The following is a 22,770-nucleotide window of genomic DNA, read 5'->3' as shown; positions in this document are numbered from 1 at the left end:
GCGTGAAGCAGCAAACAGCAAGTTGATGGAAACCAGCGCGCTTGACTTAAAGGCTAGCAGTTCAAAATTTTGCACGCGATAACAAGTGGCGCTTTATAATATTGCCGAGGTAGGTCACCCAACTGGAGTGCAAAATAGCGCTGGGTTTGCGACGATATTTATTCCGAGATAAACAAAAAAACAGCTCAGAAGCTGATAGGGACGACCATGCCAGATCAATAAGCAGGGCGACCCGTGATTAAAATAGTCGCTAAACAAGGGAAAGAAAACAGGACTGATCAATGTGCAGCCAGGTATATATATATTTTATCGTGGCCATGAGAATGCGTGCGATAATTTATGAGTTATATCCAAGAGCAGTATGACGAAATGGTCACTACCAACCATGAACACCATTACGGTTGCATTTATACAATTGTTGTGGCGGTCAGGGACGAAGACGCTGAGATGTTTTTTGACAATCTAGGATTTCCGCGATAGCAGAAAGGGTTTCCAGTTTTTATATGTAACTTTCCCAGAGTGGACAGTAGTGGCTGTCTCGAAGAAGATTGATGCATTTATTAATAATAATTTGTATATAAAGACAGCAATCACAGTATGGCTATTTAAGTTAGGTCGTACAGAGGCACTCTGCTGTCATATGCGAGTGAATTAATTATTTATTTAATGATCCTACAGGTCAAGACCTAGCCCATGCAGGAAAGACAATACTGTACAAGGCATGACAACGCTAAACAACAGTAAGAACTGACGATTAGGATGCAGGCTGTCGCAGTGTTACGCAAACAAGTAATTTTTTGCACTAGCACAATAACTACCAAAACGAAAAAGAACCGTATGAAATTACAAACAGATGGACAAACTGTTGTGCCAAACAAGAGAAAATGGTAAAAAATACACGGAATGAAATTATTTGAAATACAAACAAGAAAGTGGATTGCAAACAGTGCTTATTTTTGAGCTAGCTTGTAAAAACTTTTTACAACTCTTCAGCAAAGTTCTTTGATTGTAACACCTCCACAGGTATGTAATTCTATTCGTTTATAGTACGCGGGGAAACACTGTTCATCTGAACTTTAGTATTAGAAAACATTGGCTTAAAGGAAAGTCTGTATCTGTTTTTTTGCGTCTGCTAAGAGGCTTCACATAGTGAGACAATAATAATAATAATAATTGGTTTTTTGGGGGAAAGAAAATGGCGCAGTATCTCTCTCATATATCGTTGGACACCTGAACCGCGCCGTAAGGGAAGGGATAAAGGAGGGAGTGAAAGAAGAAAGGAAGAGAGAGGAGCCGTAGTGGAGGCTCCGGAATAATTTCGACCACCGGGGGATCTTTAACGTGCACTGACAACGCACAGCACACGGGCGCCTTAGCGTTTTGCCTCCATAAAGACGCAGCCGCCGCGGTCGGATTCGAACCCGGGAACTCCGGATCAGTAGTCGAGCGCCCTAACCACTGAGCCACCGCGGCGGGGTCATAGTTAGACAGCTGAAGTCGATTTTTTTTTCATTTAGAATGCTCTGTAAAACCAGAGACGACTATTTTTTCGCCTGTGCTCTAGTGTACTGATTGTATTCTTACCATTAGTAAAGACTGGGCATCCTCTATTTTATATTTTACAAAGATAAATGTGATGGTCCTCCTTCAGACACGCTGTAATTTCATATCAATTTAAACTGAAGAAATCAAGCTTGTTGCATTTACTGGACCCAAGTTCTAATACGTTACCCCTCCGCGGTGGCTCAGTGGTAAGGGCGCTCGGCTACTGATCCGGAATTCTCTGGTTCGAACCCGACCGCGGCGGCTGCGTTTCGATGGAGGCGGAACGCTAAGGTGGCCGTGTGCTTTGAGATGACAGTGCACGTTAAAGATGCCCACGGTCGAAATCATTCCGGAGCCCTCCACTACGGCACCTCTTTCTTCCTTTCTTTCTTCACTACCTCCTTTGTCCCTTCCCTTATGGCGCGGTTGAGGTGTCCGCCGATATGTGAAACAGATACTGCACCATTTCCTTTCCCCAAAAAACAATTTTCATTTTTTTTTTCATTTTTTTTCAAGCGCTGAATTAAAATTATGTCATAAATGTAGTGAAATTATTAATTCTATCTTTCTCGCGCTTTTAACATAAGCAATTTAATAGGTTAGCGCAGCCTAGGACTCAGACGGAACACAGAAAAAAAACCGGGAAAACTTGAATACAATAGAAAACTTGAATACAATAAACGAATTTCAGCGAATAGTACTCGTCAACCCTTTCCTACAGTCGCATGCTTGGTTACGGCGCGGTCAAACCATGTCATTTCTCCTCTCCCTCTCTCTCGTTCACTCTCACGACGCAGTTACCGTTCAATTAAGAAATTTTCTGCGCGTGTCAGCCCACTCGAGCCCCATTCGCATGAAGAAAATGGCAAAGCGAGCAGTAGGCATTAATGTGACGTGCACCGCGCAGACCGCTGTGCTTCTTTGCAAGGCCGACCGACGGTGTGGCGAAGGCAGCTCGTCAGCGTAATGACTCGCTTCGGCTCCTCCATATTCATGCAAGCCATGCCCACGCCTATTTCATCTCTCTACCGGCGATCATCTTCGCCTTTTTTAAGCTTTTGTTGTCGGTGAGTTTGCATCGAGCTTCGTAGCAAAAAAAAGAATAACAACATGAAAAACATTGATCATGTGACAGAATGTCCTCTTCCTCGCATGCAGTAGGCACTTCAGAAAAAAAAAAATGATAGGAGAAGGGCGAGTGAGGTTGAAGGAGGGGCGGCCCGGAAAGCCTTGAGGAAAACTTGGTGTGCGCGCAGTCTAGCCTGCGCCCTGCCGGTATTCGGGTCACTGGGGCACACCTATCGTCGCACAGAAGCCGCAGCGCCGTCGACGCTAGCGACGCCAGCGGCAGTCCCCGTAGAGTGGACACGTGTCGGGAATGGTGGCGGTGGCTGCCCCACGGGAGTTGTACCGTCCTCTTGGTCGGCACGTGTTCAGCTGTGTGACCTCAACTTTTAATGGTTCGTCTTCTCGTATCTGGATGGCAGCACCTCATTTTTCTTTTTGGTCATGCACTTTTTGAAACTTTTTATTTATTTTGTCTTTGTCTATTCACGATTCGTTCCACTTCTCATATTAGTAGCGAAATCGGTTAACGCCATTGAAAATTTTACGTGACCAAAAACTATCTCCTATTAACGTCGTTAATATCAACTAGCCCGTACTTGTGTGTGAGCTTAGTATGTACTTCTTACACCTGTGCGCAGCCTAGGCAAGCAAGCAATGATAATGTTAACCTTTCTGCCTGTTGCAATCTGTGTGAAGAAAGACGGAGATGATTTTCTGGAGCGAAAAACTTGTTACTATTTGGAATCAGACAAGCTGGCGACGAGAAGCTGGTGTGCAATCAACATAATCTGAAATCCCAGCGACGTCGTAACACAGTTCCTCCTTAATGAACTGATCTGCGTGTTAATGTTTGTGCGGGGTCACTTGAACAACCTCATTTGCTCTATCGGCCCAATATAATTGTGTTCCGACTTCCTGCTGTTGTCAAATAAAACACTCGCTATTGTTGATTTTTAAATGAAGTAAGTTAAGTCAACTAATTTCCTAATAATAAGGTGTTCGAACGAATATGTTTGTGCTGAAACATTAGCAAATGAGAATATTCCAGTGCTTTTTGTTTTTCGCTAGACTTTGAATTGAATTAATAAAGCTTTCCTTACGTATCATAATTTTTCTCAGCCACAAAAGGCTTCGACTTTGTGAAGACAACCTTTAAACAGTTGTTGAACGTTCTCAACCAGTCGTGGAAACTATCAACGTCTGTAACCGCCGAAACTGTCATTCAGCTCTCACAGAAGCTTAATGATTACCGCGCAATCGCTTTGTTCAACAAATTCAGTCGCTGCTAAAATGAGCTCTTCTTTCAAGCGTTCTTCCTGCGCAGAAAACAAAGTGACGAAACTATTTTATACATTTTTTCCTCATTTTTTTCTCTCACGTAACAGCACTTAACTGTACCCTAAACCCGCCCCCGTAATCATTCATTCCATTTCACCTTTTTTTTTCTCCTCCGAATATCGTTCCGCCACTGCGTTCCTGTCATCCTGTCCAACTTCGCTTTTATTTCTTTTTCTTCGATCAAGGATCGCGATCACCCGACAATCGCCTTTCAGCTTTTTCCCCACCCCCTTCATTAATGATTGCACTGTTCGCTCCCGCCCGCTGTTCGACTGCGGAGGACGTTCGGCGAATTGGGCAAGCGGGGAGAGGAGGTAGAAGGGAGGCGGAAGAGGAGGAGGGCCGCCTAATTGGAAACACCGATGCTATCGCTCCCAAGGCCACTCGCAAGGTCGGCCCGCACTGCATCGGCGCACCTGTCAATACTGATTTGCTTTTTTGATAGGAGGAAGATTGTCCGTGCCCTTCGCGACGCTGATTTCAGTTTTGTTTCTTTTAGATTCGCTTTTAAATTTCGGTGTGTACGAGCTGCCTCTCAGCACAGTCGTTTTTTTTGGGGGGAATGGACCAGTGCGACTCGGCCTCTTCTGTTTTTTATACATCAGGATATCTAGCAGTGGCGATTTAGCGAGAATATTGGCCAGAAGTGAAAGCCAAGCACCAAAGTGACCTTGGCACTGATAAAGGGCTCCTGACTTCAAAGGGGGAGCTTATGGAGTCGTGTCGCGCCATGTCAGATCTAAGCTCACAATAAAATACTATCAGTGTTGCCGGGGTGCAGCACTCTGTACACTGGGAGAAGAGGCTATAAACTTCGCAGATATGCACTGTCTACGTAGGTCGCAAGAAAGAATTCAATGAACGATTGCTCGGCGAGGTTAATGTCTTGGTGTCGACTTAAAATGACATATGATGATAATAAATTGTCTTGGTGTGGACATTAAACGGCTTATAATGATGATAATTTATCTTGGTGCGCGCTTTAAATGGCCTATGATGATGATAAATTGTCTTGATGTGGACTTTAAACGGCCTATGATCATGATAAAATGTCTTAGTGCGGACTTTCAACGGCCTATCATGACAATAAAATGTCTTGCTGTGGACTTTCAATGGCCTATGATGAAGTTAAATTGTCTCGGTGTGGACTTTAAAGGGCCTATAGTGAGGATAAATTGCTGGCACTCGCAAGGTTATAGGAATGAAATAAAATATGACGGTCGATTTGCGTAGTTAGTCCATATGCGAATTTATTGCGCTAGCAGTTTCGTTTTTACTGCGGTTCTTGTGTTTTCGGATAACGATAATGGGTTATCGTCCATATGGTATACGGAATTCATAGATCCCTGGAAGTCTTCCTACCCTGTCCTGGCGCAGTGGTGCAGCGGTCAAGCGATGTGCCACTGACCTTCTATGGCAGGTGCGGCTATCGGTCGGATTTGGGTCAAAGTCAGATTTCTTCAGAATAAATGCGTTTTTTTGTTCCCGACCAAGCATAAACATTACTATAAAGAGAGGTAACATTGGAGGGGACACTTAGGTTCCGCCTTAAGGGTGCGATGTGATAGTGTTAATGGGTTGATACCAATATATGCGGAATTGGTCATTCCCTACTTTAAATTCATAGATCGCTGGGAGTCGTCACACCACTCCTTGCGCAATAGTGCAGTGGTTAAGGGATGCGCCACTGCCCTGCGATGGAAGGTGCTGCCACCGGCGGTTCTTGTGCGACCCAAGTTGCTCTTCCCGAGTGACCTCTCGCGGTCAACCGTTAATTTAACTGCCATATGGCAGAGAGGTTAGTTTGGTCACAATACGGTAGGCAGGTTGTGATGACTCCACGAGGTCACGTGACCTAGGTTGCCCACCTAGGTTGCTACTTCGGGGTTGTCCACCGGGGACAGCCTACGCCACCCTGTTTATCGCTCACAACGCCAGTGAGGACGCCAACGACGCGTCGGGAGCCTTAACGCTATCGTGTTAAAATTAATTTCTTCTTCTTTCACTCCCTCCTTTATCCCTTCCCTTCCGGCGCGGTTCAGGTGTCCAACGATATATGAGACAGATACTGCGCCATTTCCTTTCCCCAAAAAAACAATTATTAGTATTATTATGAACAAAATCTGGAAGCAGCTATTCTGAGTGCCCCTTTAAGATGGGTACACTGGTTATTCCTTTGTGAGATAACTGCGTTCTCACACCCTAAAAGTAGTGCCTAAAAGACCTACCACTAATCCTTCTTTGGAGACTAACTACAAACGGACACCAGCCATGAATAGTCTTCCGGCGAACTAGCCCATCTTCGCCGGGACTAACTGCTCTAGTTGGACACATTATCCCCATTTTTGGTGTACAAAGTCTGGCGAATACTTTTGTGCCGATGTAACCGCGGCTGTGGATGGGAGCGAGACATACGTATAACTCAAATGGAACATCCTGAGGCTTGTGGCAAGCTAGAAAAAGGTTCGAGAAGATGACGACTCAGACGCAACCCGCTATTGCGTGCTGACAGCCATAGTGCAGTCATTCCTGAGACCATTTCTTGGATTTGGAAAGTGTGCGGATGAAGACGTCATTCCAGTTGCGAGCTACAAGAAGTGAGCAGCACTTTTGCTTGAAAAGCGCACGCTTAAAAAAACCGGGCTTCTCTAATACTAAACGATTTTGTAGTTGCGGTTATCGACTTTTCGGAAGTTTTAGCTGTTCTTGCCGATTTTTTGAAGTAGGGTTATCAACTGCAATGTTTAAAATCGTATTTAGAAAAGTCGCTACTTGGACAGTGGAAGTGTAGTCAGCCATCACACCTTCAAAGCATCTAGAGCAGGCGCAATTAACGAAGGTTGCTTCTAATCTCACGAGAGAGTCGATCAGTGTCTATCGTGTTCAGCCTGTGAGCATGAATTCTCTGTCTCGATCCTGTCCGGGGAGGCTACATTGTGATTGAGGCGAAATGTTAAACATCCCATTTGCGGAGATTATGCCGCACGTTGAAGATGTTCAGGTCGTCGAAATTATTCCGTATTTCTCCACAACGGCGTGCTTCATTCGTGTCGATGTTGTTTTGGTATGCAAATATCCGTTAACCCTTAACATTAACATTGCTTATAACTACCTGGTGTCCTTCCAAATCACCGGTATGCGTGCCTGGAACCCTTAGCGAATTTGAAGTATTTTACGGCACATGGCAGCGCCAGGTAAGTCGGCAGCCGCATGACAGGGACGCACAAATGTACCGTAGTCACGCGAAGCTTCGGAACTTCGAGTAGCCTCTGAATCACATCTGCGCAAATATTAACGGTCGGAGAAGCCGCGACAGCGCACCGCTTCCGGGCCTTATAACGATCGGACTACGACAACAACCTTTAATTCATTCCCCGGAATCGATTTCGAGTCGGCGGCTCTAGTTTTGGGCACCCCTCGCCTTTCAGGCACTCTGATGGAAGAGATCGAATGTTACCTGGCGTGCTTACCAGGAGGTTCTTGAACTTGATTTAACAAAGTAGCTCGTTGGGTTAGAAAACCGCCCTTCGCTATTTTCACGCGCATTTAAAGGACGCGTTCAAGGTTAACTCTGCAAGTATTCCCGGATTGAAACTGCTTATTTATAACGAAGAAATAAGTATTTATTAGTATACTGAGATCTTAAACAAGAATGCAAAATGTATCGCGTTCATCTTTCGAATTGCTTTGTTTCCAACAAGCGAAAAACTACTACAAGAACAGTCAGTCGTGCTTGCGTGTGCCAGTTCTCTCCAGTGTTGTTGAATCATCATCATTACTAACTTAACTACGACCACTGTAGGACAAAGACCATGTCCTCCCAAATAACCCTATCATGCGCCTTGGCTGCTCACCTGAAAGTTGCGGGTTCGACCCCGGTCGTAGTGGTCGCATTTCGATGGAGGTGAGATTCTAGAGGCCCGCGTACTGTGCGATGACAGTGCACGTTAAAGAACCCCAGGTGGTCGAAATTACACGGAGCACTTCACTACGGCGTCTCTCATAGCCTGAGTCGCTTTGGGACGTTAAACCGATAAACCAAGCCAAAAAAACATATCCTGTCTAGCTACGGCCATCTTATTCGCAAACACCTCTTAACCTCATCCGTCCACCTGACACTCTGCCGCCCTCTGCAGTGTCTGCCTTCTCTTGGGGTCCCTTCCATTCTAAAGAGATTATCCGTTACCCATAGGTTACTGAAAGTTACTATGGGTTACTCAGCACTATGGGTTACACAGCATTGACCAGAGAGAGTCTGTGCTACTAGCAACCTCTGTCGCAGAAGACTAGCGCCGGCAAGAAAGAAAACAGAGAATGAAAAATAAATCCACAAGCGGAAAATGATGAACGACTACAACGGACTAGATAGGTACATACGTCACGAGTTCTTGATCCAGCTTCGCGAGGTCGTTGCGCGTGTTTAAACTGTCACTGGTTTTTCATCTCATCAGGCTGCTGCATCGTAAACACTTGAGGGCATCGTTAAACGTATAGTACGCTGTGCAGTCAGTACCGAAAACAGGGCCTTAGCGCCGGCCACGCTGGTGTTCATTCGTACTCTGCCTTATAACTTTTGTCTTCCGTGTACATCGCTCCTTGGCCACAGCCAGCGCTTGGGATCGTCTTGAACACGCCAGGAGTGCGACTAGTGCCGCCGACTGTTTAGAGACCGCCTAAAAAAAGGCCACTCTCACGACTCACGAAAATGGCGTGCTCTTAAGATAGCTTTGACCCAGAGCGAGCTTCAAAACAGTCTTCCACGGCTACGTCACGTGATGAACTTAAAAAAGTTAACCAGGTTTGAATTGGTTATACCGATTACACCGTGCGAGAGCTCCGGTTTAGCACATTGTTTAAATAGTGTTTATCCGGTGTTTAGTATTAATTAGCGAGTCAGTTGATATCGGTTAATGATTGCTAACCCCTCAAGGGTATGACGCGGTAGCTTTAGTGGGCTAATATTCATATCTGCAGAGTTGGTCATTCTATGCTTAACATTCATAGATGGCGGCGAGTCCTAATACCAGCGCAGTGGCGCTGCGGTTAAGCGATACGACACCGCACTGGCAGAGGTGCCTGTTTCTATCACAGCCACCGGTAGGGATTGTGCGACCTGTATTGCGAGCCACGACAACACAAGACAAGATTCTTGCTCTGGGTTGGTACGTCTGGTGTATTACTTTCGCACGAAATTACGGGAAGCAAGGGAACATTTTCTCTAATTAAAGAGAGCGTCGCCGGCCTGTAATCCTTCTCTTTCTACACCTTCATGAATGCACAGAATTAAATTACGTGCATAAAGGTCTTTTTCTCGCAACTTCGCGTCTACGGTTTTTCTCGCACGAAAACAAACTAGAAACACCGACTACCAAACTAGCGCGATCCCAAGAACGCTTAAATTTTATTCGTTTTAAGATATCTTTGGTCGTTGAGAATTTCGAAACATCGCGACTCAGGCCTTCACATGCACTCTCGATGTGTTGCTGTGGATTATTTCCACGTTTATCGGCCTAAGAAACATCGCTGAAGGGGTAAACGAAAACGCGTACAAGTTTTTCTCGAGACCTAGCGGTTTTTCAATGCATCTTTATGTTGTGCTTTTTATAGGCTTGAACCGTGCGGGAGATTTGGGGGAACTGTGGAGGTAGGGGAGGTTGACTGGTGTCCTCTTCAGGCCTTCTTTGTGGAGAAGAAAGGAAGGAGGAGGAGCAAGAGGAAGAAAGTTTAATGACTTCAAAAGGCTTGCTGGTCTGCTGCTGAAGAACAGAAAAATGGTCATGCCCTTGGGACTTCCAACAGCCTTGGATAAAATACCGTCAGAGCCGTTGTGTGTCCGTGAGCAGGAGGCAGTGCTCAAGGTGGAGTGCGTAATGTGAGGTTGTGTAAGATGGCGGGCTAGACCACAGTTCGCCCATACTGCTTGGTCAGGGCACGTATTCAGGTTTAGGATAAGCTCGTGGCAGGAACCTAGTTGGGAATTTTTTTCGAGAGGGGCTCAAGACACTCTTTGTATCAAACGAGGAAAAGGGAGAGGGGGTACATGGACAACATGTGCACTGCCAAGAGAACTGGGTGGCGCATTGAGTTTGATTGGGGGTGGGGGCCCTGCATCCCCCCCCCCCCCCCACCCCCTCCCTTCCTCTTAACCCTTCGATAAGTGCCTGGCCCATGGATTCATTAGGTGATGTCTGTATGGTTAAAGAAGTGGGGCAGTCTGGACTAATTGAAGTAGGCTGCATAAAAGCAGAGCTATGATCCTTGTATGGGACACACGGCCTCCTGCACTGCATCGCCCGCATGGCTGATGCGGGCTATGTGGCGGGCTCGACTTATGTACTTGTTTTACTGCGAAGCAATAAATCGGATAATTCCTGAAGGAAATAAAATCAGTTTTTCCATCTGCGATAAGCAATGTTTGGCTGGTTAAACTGTGCCCTTGATGCCGATTATCTCGAGCGTTGAGAGTAATTAGAAATACTGAATGTGTAACTTCCTTCGAAATTTTCACTGAACTCCAGCTAAAGTTTACTGCCTGTAAACGTTTAAAGAACAAAAATAAAGGAGGGCATAGCGTGTCTAGGATCGCGCCTGCTATGCGACTCCATATAACTGGTATTTGGATGCGGGTTTGCACACTGGATGCCGTGATCTTCTTTCTTATTTTCGCTTTGTTTTAATGAAATTGAACGCTCACCCGCACACAGAAAAAACAGTTAATCCTTTCGTACGGCGCGTGGCCAGCCTTCTTGAATGGATGCATGGAGCGTCCACTTTGAAGCGGCGGGTGTGAGTTGCCACCCCACTAAGCTTTCTTTTAAATATATATTCAACGGTGTTATTAGTGCAATGAATCGCTATATAAATTCGCCATTTTCTTTGAATACAATTTTTAATACTGCTCTAGTAACTTTACGTCACCTCCGCTTTTTTAAGCAGCCCTAATCTTCCAATATCCTTCTGCTAACTTCAGTCATTCATTCATTCACATGAACATTGTTACCTGTTAACGCTAGGGCCTCAGGGAGAGTGACTGTGCCTGCATCGACATGCGGTTGGATGCGACCACATTCCAGTAGAAGATGGTCACTTGTTTCCGCACATTTACCACACACTGCAGGTGTGTCATGTTCTTGGTTAGATTTATTTTTGTAGCTTCGTGTTTTAACACGCCTTGATCTAGCTTCAGAGTAAGGCACTGCATCTTGTGTTCTCACAGAACGATTCCTTCCTGATCTTCCTTTTCCAGTTTCGATATTGTTCTACAGTCTGCTTTTTTTTCCATTGAATTAATCCAGTTTTTACCTTCTGGGTTTTTTACCTGTTGCTCAAAGCATAGTATTTCTCCGTCCTTTTTTCCTGCATTCTTATTGGCTAGTTTCCTAACCCTTTACGCCATTCTGAATCAACTCTCTTTCTGTATAAGTAAATATCCTAGATTCCCGCCTGTTATCTTCATATCTCCTCGGGCGTTCTTCAATTGGCGATTTTGAGTGCAGCGCCACGCGGCAACTGGTGGCAGTCATGCGAACTAGAAGCGTTTGCCGAAATTTCCTGGGCTTGGAAGAGTGATGACCTGATTGTTTTCCTTCTCTTCCTTTCTATTTTTCCCTGTTCCCTTTACCTAGCTGGTCGACTTGCATGTGTACATCGTCCCCGAGGAGAGATGGCTGCGAAAGCGGAAGTTGGCTCGGAATCACGTGGTGGACTACGCCATATCCGCCGGCTTCATCCGGTATGTAAATTCTAAAGAGGCGCGAGGCGCTTGTGATGTACAGTTGGAGACAAAATTTCCTTGACCACGTATTCTTCAACCGAAGCGATAGCTTTTAGCCCGCATTCCACAATTGGGGAGGTGAAAGTCAAACTTTATTATTTCACCTCCAAAAGTCTGGTTTCCAGCCGGGGGGTAATAAGAGATCTGTGGGCTTCGTTTGCGGAGCGCGCGGTCCAGACTTTTTCCCGGACAGTACAATATAGAATATTTGAGATTTACAGGGCTTACAAGAATTCATATATAACACTAATAGACTGCCTTAGACTGTCTTAGACGGTCTATGGACTATTGAAATAAGTTTCTGTAAAGGACGGATTTTATAATTCCAGTGCGAAAAATGGTGCTGCCTTTATGTTGCGGCTTACTCACGGTTAAGTAGCAAGGATGTATCGGTTTTGTCGTCAGGGTACGGCGATAGAGGATAACTGGCCTTGAGGTTTCCACAGTTTTATTCTTTGTTCGAAAAAAAATCTCATGACCTAACGGTGGATTGTGCGCAAGCACAAGCAGGAAGCATGAATACATACGTAATTTCTTAGGCACACCCTTTGCCAAAAGTAACCGAGCGCGCAGGTTTTTGCTTCCCAACCGTATAACGGAGGCTTTACGGCACCCCTAAAGACCGAAAGGCGTGAGAACGTGAGGACAAGGGTTCACCTTGCTTTACAAAGAGATTCAGAGCTTAAAGGCTGCCATAAGTGCTTCGCTACGCGGCTAAGGAACAAACCGCCGTTGCCCAGTTACTTTTGGCAAAGACTGTACATAACCATGTGTCGGCCACATATAAGTTCCCGACAGCTATATATCAGGATGCTATCTACTTAGCTCCCCAGGAAGAGCAGCACTCGTAGTTACCAGCCTGTTCTTCCTGTCTCTTTGATTTTTATTTTTCTTAGCCTCCCCTTGTTTCCTAATAAAGTAAATAATAATGCGCATTCTTACGACGGACGGTAAGAAAGGTGACTTGTGCACTTGTTTCGATGAGAGACCAAACAGTGACACGCCATCCTTGAAACAAAAATTAAAACTTGGCTCTAAACTTCTGTTCGCGTTCTGGAAAGCAACCATGAATGTGTAAAAACAAGAGAAAGATAACTGATAACAAAATGCCCCGAAATGAATTTTAAAGCGAATGCTTTTTAGAGACGTCTAATCAAACCACAGGCCCTTTCTATTTTTGCTTCTTTGAATGACCGCTTACTGACTGCACCGAACGTTGCAACCGAGAAGATAATGAAGTTTATCAGCATCGTTGGCTCCGATTAATTTTGTAGCAAGTAAGCCTTTCTTTCATACGCTGTAAACATCACTTTTCGCCAGCGCCTGTGATAACATGAAGCGCTGTGTGACAGAGGACAATGTCAGGCTTAAGAACGACAACAGTAACAAAAATAGAGCATCTCAGTTACGTGATCAGGTGGGCCGATTCCTCCTCGTTCCTGTTCTCGACAAACCGGAGTGGCGTCACGTGATGCCCTTTTCTACGTCACAATGACCGCAGCACCACTGATACCAGGGGTGAAGGACAAGGCCAATTTTCTATGTACCTTGCACTTCCTGTTAGTACAAAGAGTTGTCACAAATTAAATGTTAACAGCTGAGCATGAGAAGGCGCTCATAGGAGGCAGCGCTGTTCCTCATGTCCAGCTTTGTGTTCGTGTTGCCTTCCTCTTTTCTAAATAAATCTTGAGTCGTCGTCTACGGCCTCCCTCATAACTCTTGTGTCGCTTCGGGACGTTAAATCCACCATACCACACCGCACTACACCACACCATACCATACCATACCATACCATACCATACCATACCATACCATACCATACCATACCATACCATATTATGATTTCCTATAACTGATCTTGGATATAGGACCACTGATCGGTCATAGCCTACCTGCACTAGGCTTGCTTACTTGACGGCGAACTAGACAGTAGAGCTTAAGAATCTGCTAGTATTAAGTTAACCAGAAAATTACTAAAAAAACGCATTTATATGAAGCCTTGATGAGTTTTACTTCTCGCTTGCATTTTCGTACACTGCTTAAAGCCATGCTCTTTAAATACCTATTTTATCGCCGTGAAAGAGCAAAGACACAAGAACAAAGTCATTTTAATATGCTCGCCGCTGTGGCCCAGTGGTTAGGGAGCTCGTATACTGATCCGGAGTTCCCGGGTTCGAACCCGACCGCGGCGGCTGCGTTTCGATGGGGGCGAAACGCAAAGACGCCCGTGTGCTGTGCGATGTCAGTGCTTGTTAAGGATCCCCAAGTGGTCTAAATTATTCCGGAGCCCTCCACTACGGCACCTCTTTCTTCCTTTCTTCTCGCAATCCCTCCTTTATCCCTTCCCTTACGGCGCGGTTCAGGTGTCCGCCGATATATGAGACAGATACTGCGCCATTTCCTTTCCCCCAAAACCAATTTTCATTTCATTTTCGTGTGCTGTGCGATGTCAGTGCACGTTAAAGATCCCCAGGTGGTCGAAATTATTCCGGAGCCCTCCACTACGGCACCTCTCTCTTCCTTTCTTCTTTCACTCCCACCTTTACCCTTCCCTTACGGCGCGGTTCAGGTGTCCAACGATATATGAGACAGATACTGCGCCATTTCCTTTCCCTCCAAAAACCAATTATTATTATTATTATTATTATTATTATTTCATTTTCGTTTCAATATATTCGTTGTTCAGTGCCCCGGTGAAATCCTTGCACGAATTTTGTCTTTTAGGTCGGATTTTACATCGAATGCCTCAGCAAATTTATTAAAGCGGAGCACTAATACGTCGCAGGAACTGTGCATGATTTCGTGGAAGCTGTGTTTCTGCATAGCCCCCGAGATCTGCGAAAAAAGGGCAACCCTGATCCGAAACACTGCATCTCCGAGGCTCGCGACACGCACGCGCGATCACACCATCAGCCTGTCAGTACCACCGTTTTCCGCCAGATGGCGGAGCCTACATGATGGCCAGCGCAAATCACTAGAAGCCAACGACCGCGCGAAAAAGAAAAGAAATACAGGTGAAAGCAAAATAGCGGACCTACCCGGGCTGGCAATTTATGCTGCGTTGAAATTTGCGACGGAGCGCACCGATGCGTAGGCTTCGTTTCTAGGACGACAGTGATCGCGCTTTTCAAACGAGGTGCTTCGGGTTGGAATCGGCTAGCCGGATATACAGGGTGTCTCAGCGGACCATTTGCCAAAGTGTTTTCTGCGATCAAAGAGCTGATGACGGACTTAGAAGCGGCGCTGTGAAGGAAATGTTACCGGTGTAAATGCGTGTGTGGTGCGTGAAAGGTTAGTGACCTTTGATGGCTATGTCTTCTGCTTTTGTGGGAAGGGAAAGAAAGTGCCTGAAAGTGCCAAAGCCTATAAAAATTTAACTGCTTCTTGTCTGTTGTTTGAGCACTCGTTATCTTAAACATCAGGTCTTCAAAGGCACTACTTTTCGTAAACAAGGTTAATCTGACGTCACGGAGTGTTGGTGTTGTGCGTCATGCTTTGTACACATTAAGTGCACAGTGCATAGTAGCTCCAAGACATTTATACACTGAGTATTTGATTGTGCTTTATTAAACAACGGTGTCTATGTTCACAGATATTCAGGTTTATATATATTTTTGCAGTGGAAATGAAGTAAAAGTATCGCCTCGCATACAACTGAGATAAATATTCATCAAATAGGCGGACGAAATCGATGATGAAGGAGCACTTGATATGTTCGAGTATTTCTGTGAGATGTTTTATCTTCATTTAGATTTAGCCTTACTTACGTTATCGTTGAACCAACGCCAAACAGTATGTATAAAGTGATGGCAGTTAATCTTAATAGAGCGGTTGAGAGCGAAAGTGCTCAAAATTCGCGTAAAACACCGCAGCACAGAGAACAGACCACAAAAATATCTTGTTAGCGTTGATAAACAGCAACTGTATTCAGCGCGTGCGTCATAATAAGATAAAGTTTTTCCTGCAGTCTTGTACGCAAAGACCCCATTAAGCACTTGAATTATTTGTAAGACCACAGCCAGAGGCGACATGAATAAGTGGGTACGTTATGTGTTCAGATTTATACAGACTCAGCTTTGCACGGTCCTGATCCTGTTTCTTTGAGCGTACGAGCTGTATGTGACTGGGGTCACGATGGTAATGAAGAGCATGCTTTGTTCATCATCATCAGCCTAAATACGCCCACTGCAGGGCAAATGCCTCTCCCTTGTCTCTTCAATTAACCCTGTCCTTTGCCAGCTACGTTAATGACACTAGTGCTCGCATTGAAAACTCTCTCAACCGTCTAGCACCAGCTTCCACTTCTGTCAGCTGCTTTATATTGCTATCTTTTTATCTCGTTTATGGTCGGAAGTATTTGAGACTACGCCTTTTGGAATAGGCAGAATTCGCTCTTGGAAAGATTCGGCCTGTCGCGGAGGCATGGCAACTTGTGCAGATTGTAAAAGCGCACTATATATTTCCAGGGCTACCAGTTACGGGATTTTGTTCAGTACTGGCGTTTTCGTTTTTACGGCAATTCTGGGGCAGTAGAAGAAAAAAAATTAGCAGTGGCTTAGCTTGGCTATGCCAGGATATACGTAGCGTGAGCTACGCTGAGCCGCTGAGCCGCTGAGCATCAATTGCCGCTGAGCAGCAATTTCGCTCTCCTTCTCCATGGCTATACCACACTGGCGAACGCCCCGCTATATGTACACCCCCACTGATACCTCTGCGCATGCGCACAAATTGAGAGGCGCTGTCAGGCGGCATCCGCGCAGCGTCACACTTGGCTACTGCGCAACGGAGGCGCACAGCTGGGCACGCGCCGGCGCCAGTGCCTCTACCGCGACTATGACTCTATGACTCTGGAATGCGCAGACCGGCGAGGCGCGCCAACTGTGCGCCGTGTGACGTCACTGCTCCTCGCGCATGCGCAGCACGGCTCTCCAGGAGCCACGCTAAACTGCTCGGCCTCGTCCAGTGTAGCTCACGCTAAAAAAACTGGCTGGGGTTCAACCCGGCTGAACCTAGTTTACAGACCGGAAGCTCGATTAAGCATGGTCATAGAAGGTTTGGTGTGGTTTAACGTTTCCTCTCTTTATCCTTCGCCAACGCGCCCTGTCTACGTTCTTGATCATAAGAATCATCAGATTCAATAAGCTGTCTACGATATCATAAGAATCATGAGATTCAATCAGCCGTCTACGACACCCAGCCGAAGCACTGGTTCCAGCGCGCGACTCCTCCATGGCTATTTGCGTACGTCAAGCAACGCTTCGCGCTTTTTATTATCAGATGAACGCTGAGTCACATGGTACAGCGCAACTGCGAAGTAACTGCGCAAGTGCGCAGTTGCGAAGGCGAGCTAACGCCACCGGCTCCGCGCGCCGCAGCTGCGCCGAGGCGTGCGAGTCACATGGTATGACCATGGTCACATGGTCCACCGCTTGAAGGTCATTCTTCGGAGTGACATAACCTTGAGGTTTTGCATGAGAGGAGTTGAGTTTTCACTGTAACATACAAGCCGGTAATTATTGTTTTTAATGCGATAGCATTATAGTTACCGCCAGACGGAAGTCCCGCTAAATGTACAGTGTACAAAATTTGCTGATTGGCCAAGAGAGGTCAAATGACTTTGCGACGTAATCACAAACTACAATTGTGAACCACACTGATGGCCGAGAGAGGTCAGGCGACCATTTGACGTCGTCACAACCTGCCCATCGGGTTGTGAGCTACTTAGTTTCTAGACAGCAACCTTGACAGAGAATCGAAATCAAAAGTCGTAAAAAAAGTGTGTTATATGCAAATGCCGGCACCGTCACAGTATAGCGGATACCTGCTACTGCAGCTAGCATTCCCAATAAGGCGGTTGATCGACCGACAATTACAAAGAAATTGGCGCAAGCAAAACAAAGAATTTGGATCAGAACCCGAGACAAATGTGATACCCAATGCTATCGCATTCCACTCTTAAGGTGACATAAGTGCCCAGGGTATTCTTTCCGCGATTTTCTGATCCAGTGGGGACATTTTGTCAGTGGACGATGACCTGGTGATCCCAAAGATATATCAACTTGTCTTCATTTTGCTCTGACGTTGCCTCGCCTTTATGCGCAGCGACTGCCGTCACTCCATCTGACCTCAATGCTCTTTTATTTATGCGTCGTTGTCATGGAGCCATACATAATCAATTTCAGCATATCCTGCTCATTACCAGTTCCAAAGACTCCTGTGCAGGGTAGCCAACCGGAAGCTTTCTGGTTAACATCCCTGACTTCCCCCCCTCTCTATCTTTTTTATGTAGTCCTGTGGACCTTATTTAGATGGCAGTTATTCCTCCTACTATAAAAATGGGATGGCTGTATTTCGTTCCCATACGTGTCTTTAAGGGAAGGACACCGGCGTGAATTCCATCTAATTTTTTTTCTTTGTATAAATAGGTTCTACGGCTCTTTCTGGGTATGTCGATGTTCTTCCGTTACCAGAATACCGCTCTCTTTTTACCGCCAAATTTTCGCGCCACTCGATTCAAATTTGCCACGTCTTCACCACAGGGGACTACGTGATTACCGTTATGGACTAAATGCTGGTTTAACCTAGCCGCTGTCATCCGCGAATCCCGGTGTCGACGCACCGCAGTTTACTGGTGAAATTGGCCGCTGATGGAGACGCCTGTACTCAAGTGTTCAGCTTTGTCGAGCTTATAACAGCTCCGTTTTCAGCGAAAGTAGCGTCTTTGTCTTCAGAATGAGGTAATAAATCAGTGCATGTCGTCTTTAATTCTGTGTCGAAACTTCAAGAAGAGGAGCTGGCTGAATACCAGAGTCGTCTGTCAGTTCTCTCGATGGACCACTGGTAAATGAACTTTCGGATGCTCTAACTGCGGAAGGCGTTTCACAATTCTCACATCTTCAACTCTTACAACAACCCAGGAAGACTACAAGCAATAAATCCGGAGTCATTTGACTGACAATGCTAATTCTGCGGGGAGAAGGTGGACCTGCACCATATAGTATGGGCCTGCCAACGAAATCAGGTGGTCACTGTTAATAACCATCCAGCGTAGGAGGGGTGTGAGGCAGCTGTGACCAGCTCGGACAAAACGAGTAAAAAAAAAGCTAATCGAAAGAGCCCGGACAGCAGTCTACGCCGATGGCGTTCCGGTCTCAGAGCTCCAACCGCCGCTAGAAATTTCACTATAATATTTTCACCACCATCTACATTTCGTGGCACACTCTCAAGGAACAGTGTTCGTTCTACGTTGGTTAAACAACTGAATTGTTCTCAGCCCGGCGAATCATTAGATATTCCAGGTTCTAAGGCGTATGCAGAACTTGAGGCAGACTGGCTGCTGAAGTCGCTTCGTCGTTCTGAATGCAATGCAGGCACCGAAAGCCACTTGAATATAAGGCGTCTCACTGCCGGTCAAGTGGATGAAATGCAAAGTGTGGACTCGTACATGATCAGTGGGTCAAATGAAGTGTAAGTGGAGACAATCGTTTGGGGGGCTAGAAATGAGGTCAGATTATGGGTCAGATTCTGTACTAGCAGATTGTGTACTGTCATTCAAGGCTACGGAAATGTCACGAACCGCTATTAATCTCCAGTCTTGCTCGTTACAGTCGTCACAAAATTTTGCGTCGCCAGTTGCACATTGGTTGAACCAGTACAGGTTTGTTCAAATGTGCCAGAAGTAGGAGTGTGTGTCGATAAGTAGGTTACACCAAGCGTGCCTGGATAAGACTTCGTCAGCGCAGTACTTTTTGACAGCGCCCCCTTTTGAGACAGGCGAGAAGGTGGTCGGTTTTGCTTGGAGGAATGTCATTTTGTTGGTTTCGATTTTTGGTGGTTTCGATTTGGCGCTCCTAATTGCCAAAAGCGCCGAGAGGCGTCGCGAGAGCAGCGGGCGACGTTACAGGGCGAGGTAGCGCGCCACTTCTGCTGCCGACGCTACTTACTGCTTTCTTATGCGGGGCTGTATTGTACGTTTCTGTTCGAATAGAATATCAGCCTTTTCTACAGTCAGCCTTACAACATAGCAGGTATAAATCAAAACTGGATAGCAGAACGGCAAACCAGAAAGGATATATGAAACAAGTTATCGAGGAATGTTGTCAATAAATAAATAAATAAATAAATAAATAAATAAATAAATAAATAAATAAATCAATCAATCAATCAATCAATCAATCAATCGATCAATCAATCAATCAATCAATACATCAATCAATCAATAAATCAATCAATCAATCTTGCAGTGTTCTGCCCACTGCCCGGCTGGTGGACGTGCGGCAGGAGATCGACCGGCAGCTGGGTCATGACGTGGTCCCCAAGGAGTACGTCTTCCTTCGCAGTGTTGGCAGGAACTTCACCCAGGTAAGCAGCACGCTTCCCATTATGTGCATGTGCTACAGTCAGTGCCGAATGAAACGCGAACAGGAAATAGAAATGCGAAAAGAGCACAAAAATAATAGCTGCCGGAGAGGAAATACAGACCAGGTTGATCAGCACTTCCACATAGCGGTTTTCGGGCCATCGAAGTGCGACTCAATTGTACTAGTGATTTGTCTCATTTCATTTCATTTATTTCATCCTTAAAGGCCCGAAGGCATTACATAAGGCGGGGCTTACAAATAGGTTTGTATAAATGCACTCATGATGAAAACATAGGCACAATGAACTTAACACTGGAACTGTAAACACTAAAAAAAAATAAGTCCCTTAAATAAGGACTTCACGGTTTTTCATTCCTGTTGCAGCGTTTCATTTCACGGTACACCTACACTGACACTGGGCACCTGTGACATTTGAATCAACGGAGGTCAATAAATTAGAGCAATCTCATCAGGTCAACACGTGCTTTTCCAGGACACTTCTCGTTCTTAGCATGGATTCCGATTTAAATGTGGAACCATCGCACTGACTCCTGTCGGGTTGAATCGATTTAGACAGTTTCATTACAAGTTGACGGCTGCCGACTCAAAGCCCTCTAGCTTGTTTTGGAGACTTTGTGGACGGCATCAACGGGACTAGGTGTAGTGCATTAACAGCTTTTACTCGACTCAAAGCGAATATCTGTCACTGCGAGCTATAGGTTCTCGTCCTCAATATTATCAATGAGGGGGCGACGCAGAGCAATACCCATTTGTTTTATGGACGACTGCGGTGAAACAGCGCCGGATCCTTGTCAGATGTGAAAAAAAAGAAACTTTATATTCCAGAATTATTTGTGGGTTGGAATGATACTTTCTGATAGCCCGATTATTTATAACTGTGCTTATTCAGGGGCGTTAACATGGTCGTCGAGCTTAAAACGGGCCACTATATATATATATATATATATATATATATATATTGAGATCTGAGATTTTAAAGAACTATTCATTTTTTGCTGCATAAAAGAACGAAAGGTAACGAAAATGAGTACGAGCTGCATCACGTACTGAATAACGTGACTGTGATTATAGCACGTTAAATTTTGTGTTATAATGTTGAATGTGTGTACGTGTTATAGACAAGAACATACTATAGGCCTCCCACCCTCTTCCTATGCATTGTACTCCTCAGCACACTGCTATATGAAAAGTTCCTCATTCGATTGCTGCTGTATACTTCACATGTCAAGATAAAAGATGTAATAGAAGAATTAGGCACTGTCCTCAGCGCTTCTTTACCTTGTAGTCGATGCCTTTCTTGTAGTTCTTTTTTAAAAATTCTGTCGGCAACCCCAGCTGCCGGGCACAACAATCATATATGATTGCAAGCATTTAATTGTTTTCCCTACAGGTGAAAGACTTCCAAGAGATGGACCTGAAGGCCAAAAGCTTCCTCCCGCCTTGTGTGAGTGACATGTTCCCTGTTATTCTTTGGGAGCTTACCGTGGCGTACATGCAGACGCAACATTAACGGGAACACCTTATCAGCATGCTGTCAACGATAACTCGACTGGTGCGAGTGAGAAGCATATTTCTCGCCTTCCCTGAGTTTTTTTTTTGCTCTAGGTGCATTTTACTTGTTTCAACGTATTCGCAGTTAGCGAATCAAAAAGAAAAGAACTACTGCCGCGGTTAGGTTCGAACCTGACCGCGGGGGCTGCGTTCTGATGGAGGCGAAACGTTAAGGCGCGCCCGTGTGCTGTGTGATGTCAGTGCATGTGAAGGATCCCCAGGTGGGGAAATTATTCCGGAGCCCTCCACTACGGCACCTCTTTCTTCCTTTCTTCTTTCTCTCCCTCCTTTATGCCTTGCCTTACGGCGCGGTTCATTTGTCCGCCGATATGTGAGACAGATACTGCGCCATTTCCTTTCCCCCAATACCAATTTTCCTTTTCTCCTCCACTACGGCACCTCTTTCTTCCTTCTTTCACTCCCTCCTTTATCCCTTTCATTACGGCGCGGTTCAGGTGTCCGCCGATATGTGAGAGATTGTGAGCCATTTCCTTTCCCTAAAAAATCAATTTTCATTTTCCATTGATCGCGAACTACGCGTTGAAATATTACCCGCTGCGGTGGCTCAGCGGTTAGGGGCTCGGCTACTGAGCCGGAGTACCCGAGTTCGAACCCGATCGCGGCGGCCGCGTTGCGATGGAAGCGAAACGCTAAAGGCGCCCGTGTGCTGTGGGATGCCAGTGCACGTTAAAGATCAACACGCGGTCGAAATTATTACGGTGCCCTCCACTACGGCAACTCTTCCTTTCTTCTCTCAGTCCCTTCTTTATCCCTTCATTTGTGGCGCGGTTCAGGTGTCCGCCGAGATGTGAGACAGATACTGCGCCTTGTCCTTTGCCCCCAAACCAATCTCAATTTCGCCCGTGCGCTTTGCGATATCTCCGCCACGGTGGCTCAGTGGTTAGGGCGCTCGACTACTGATCCGGAGTTCCCTGGTTCGAACCCGACCGCGGCGGCTGCGTTTTTATGGAGGAAAAACGCTAAGGCGCCCGTGTGCTGTGCGATGTCAGTGCACGTTAGAGATCCCCAGGTGGTCGAACTTATTCCGGAGCCCTCCACTACGGCACCTATTCTTCCTTTATTCTTTCACTCCCTCCTTTATCCCTTCCCTTA

General features: G+C 45.8%; 1 protein-coding gene across 1 annotated transcript in view; it reads left to right on the top strand.

Annotated features, from left to right (window-relative positions):
• Positions 1-22,770, top strand: part of LOC144109920 (uncharacterized) — a 116,199-nt gene that overhangs the window by 1,748 nt on the left and 91,681 nt on the right. Inside the window, exons 2-4 of the mRNA XM_077642690.1 lie at positions 11,577-11,683; positions 19,969-20,086; positions 21,497-21,550. Coding sequence (XP_077498816.1) covers positions 11,577-11,683; positions 19,969-20,086; positions 21,497-21,550 — 279 coding nt within the window. The remainder of the gene's footprint in view (positions 1-11,576; positions 11,684-19,968; positions 20,087-21,496; positions 21,551-22,770) is intronic.

Source organism: Amblyomma americanum, chromosome 11 (genome assembly GCF_052857255.1).
Source record: "Amblyomma americanum isolate KBUSLIRL-KWMA chromosome 11, ASM5285725v1, whole genome shotgun sequence".
Classification (NCBI taxonomy): Eukaryota; Metazoa; Arthropoda; class Arachnida; order Ixodida; family Ixodidae; genus Amblyomma; species Amblyomma americanum.
Note: the sequence above shows the minus strand (reverse complement) of the source record. Positions and strands in the feature narration are given on the sequence as shown.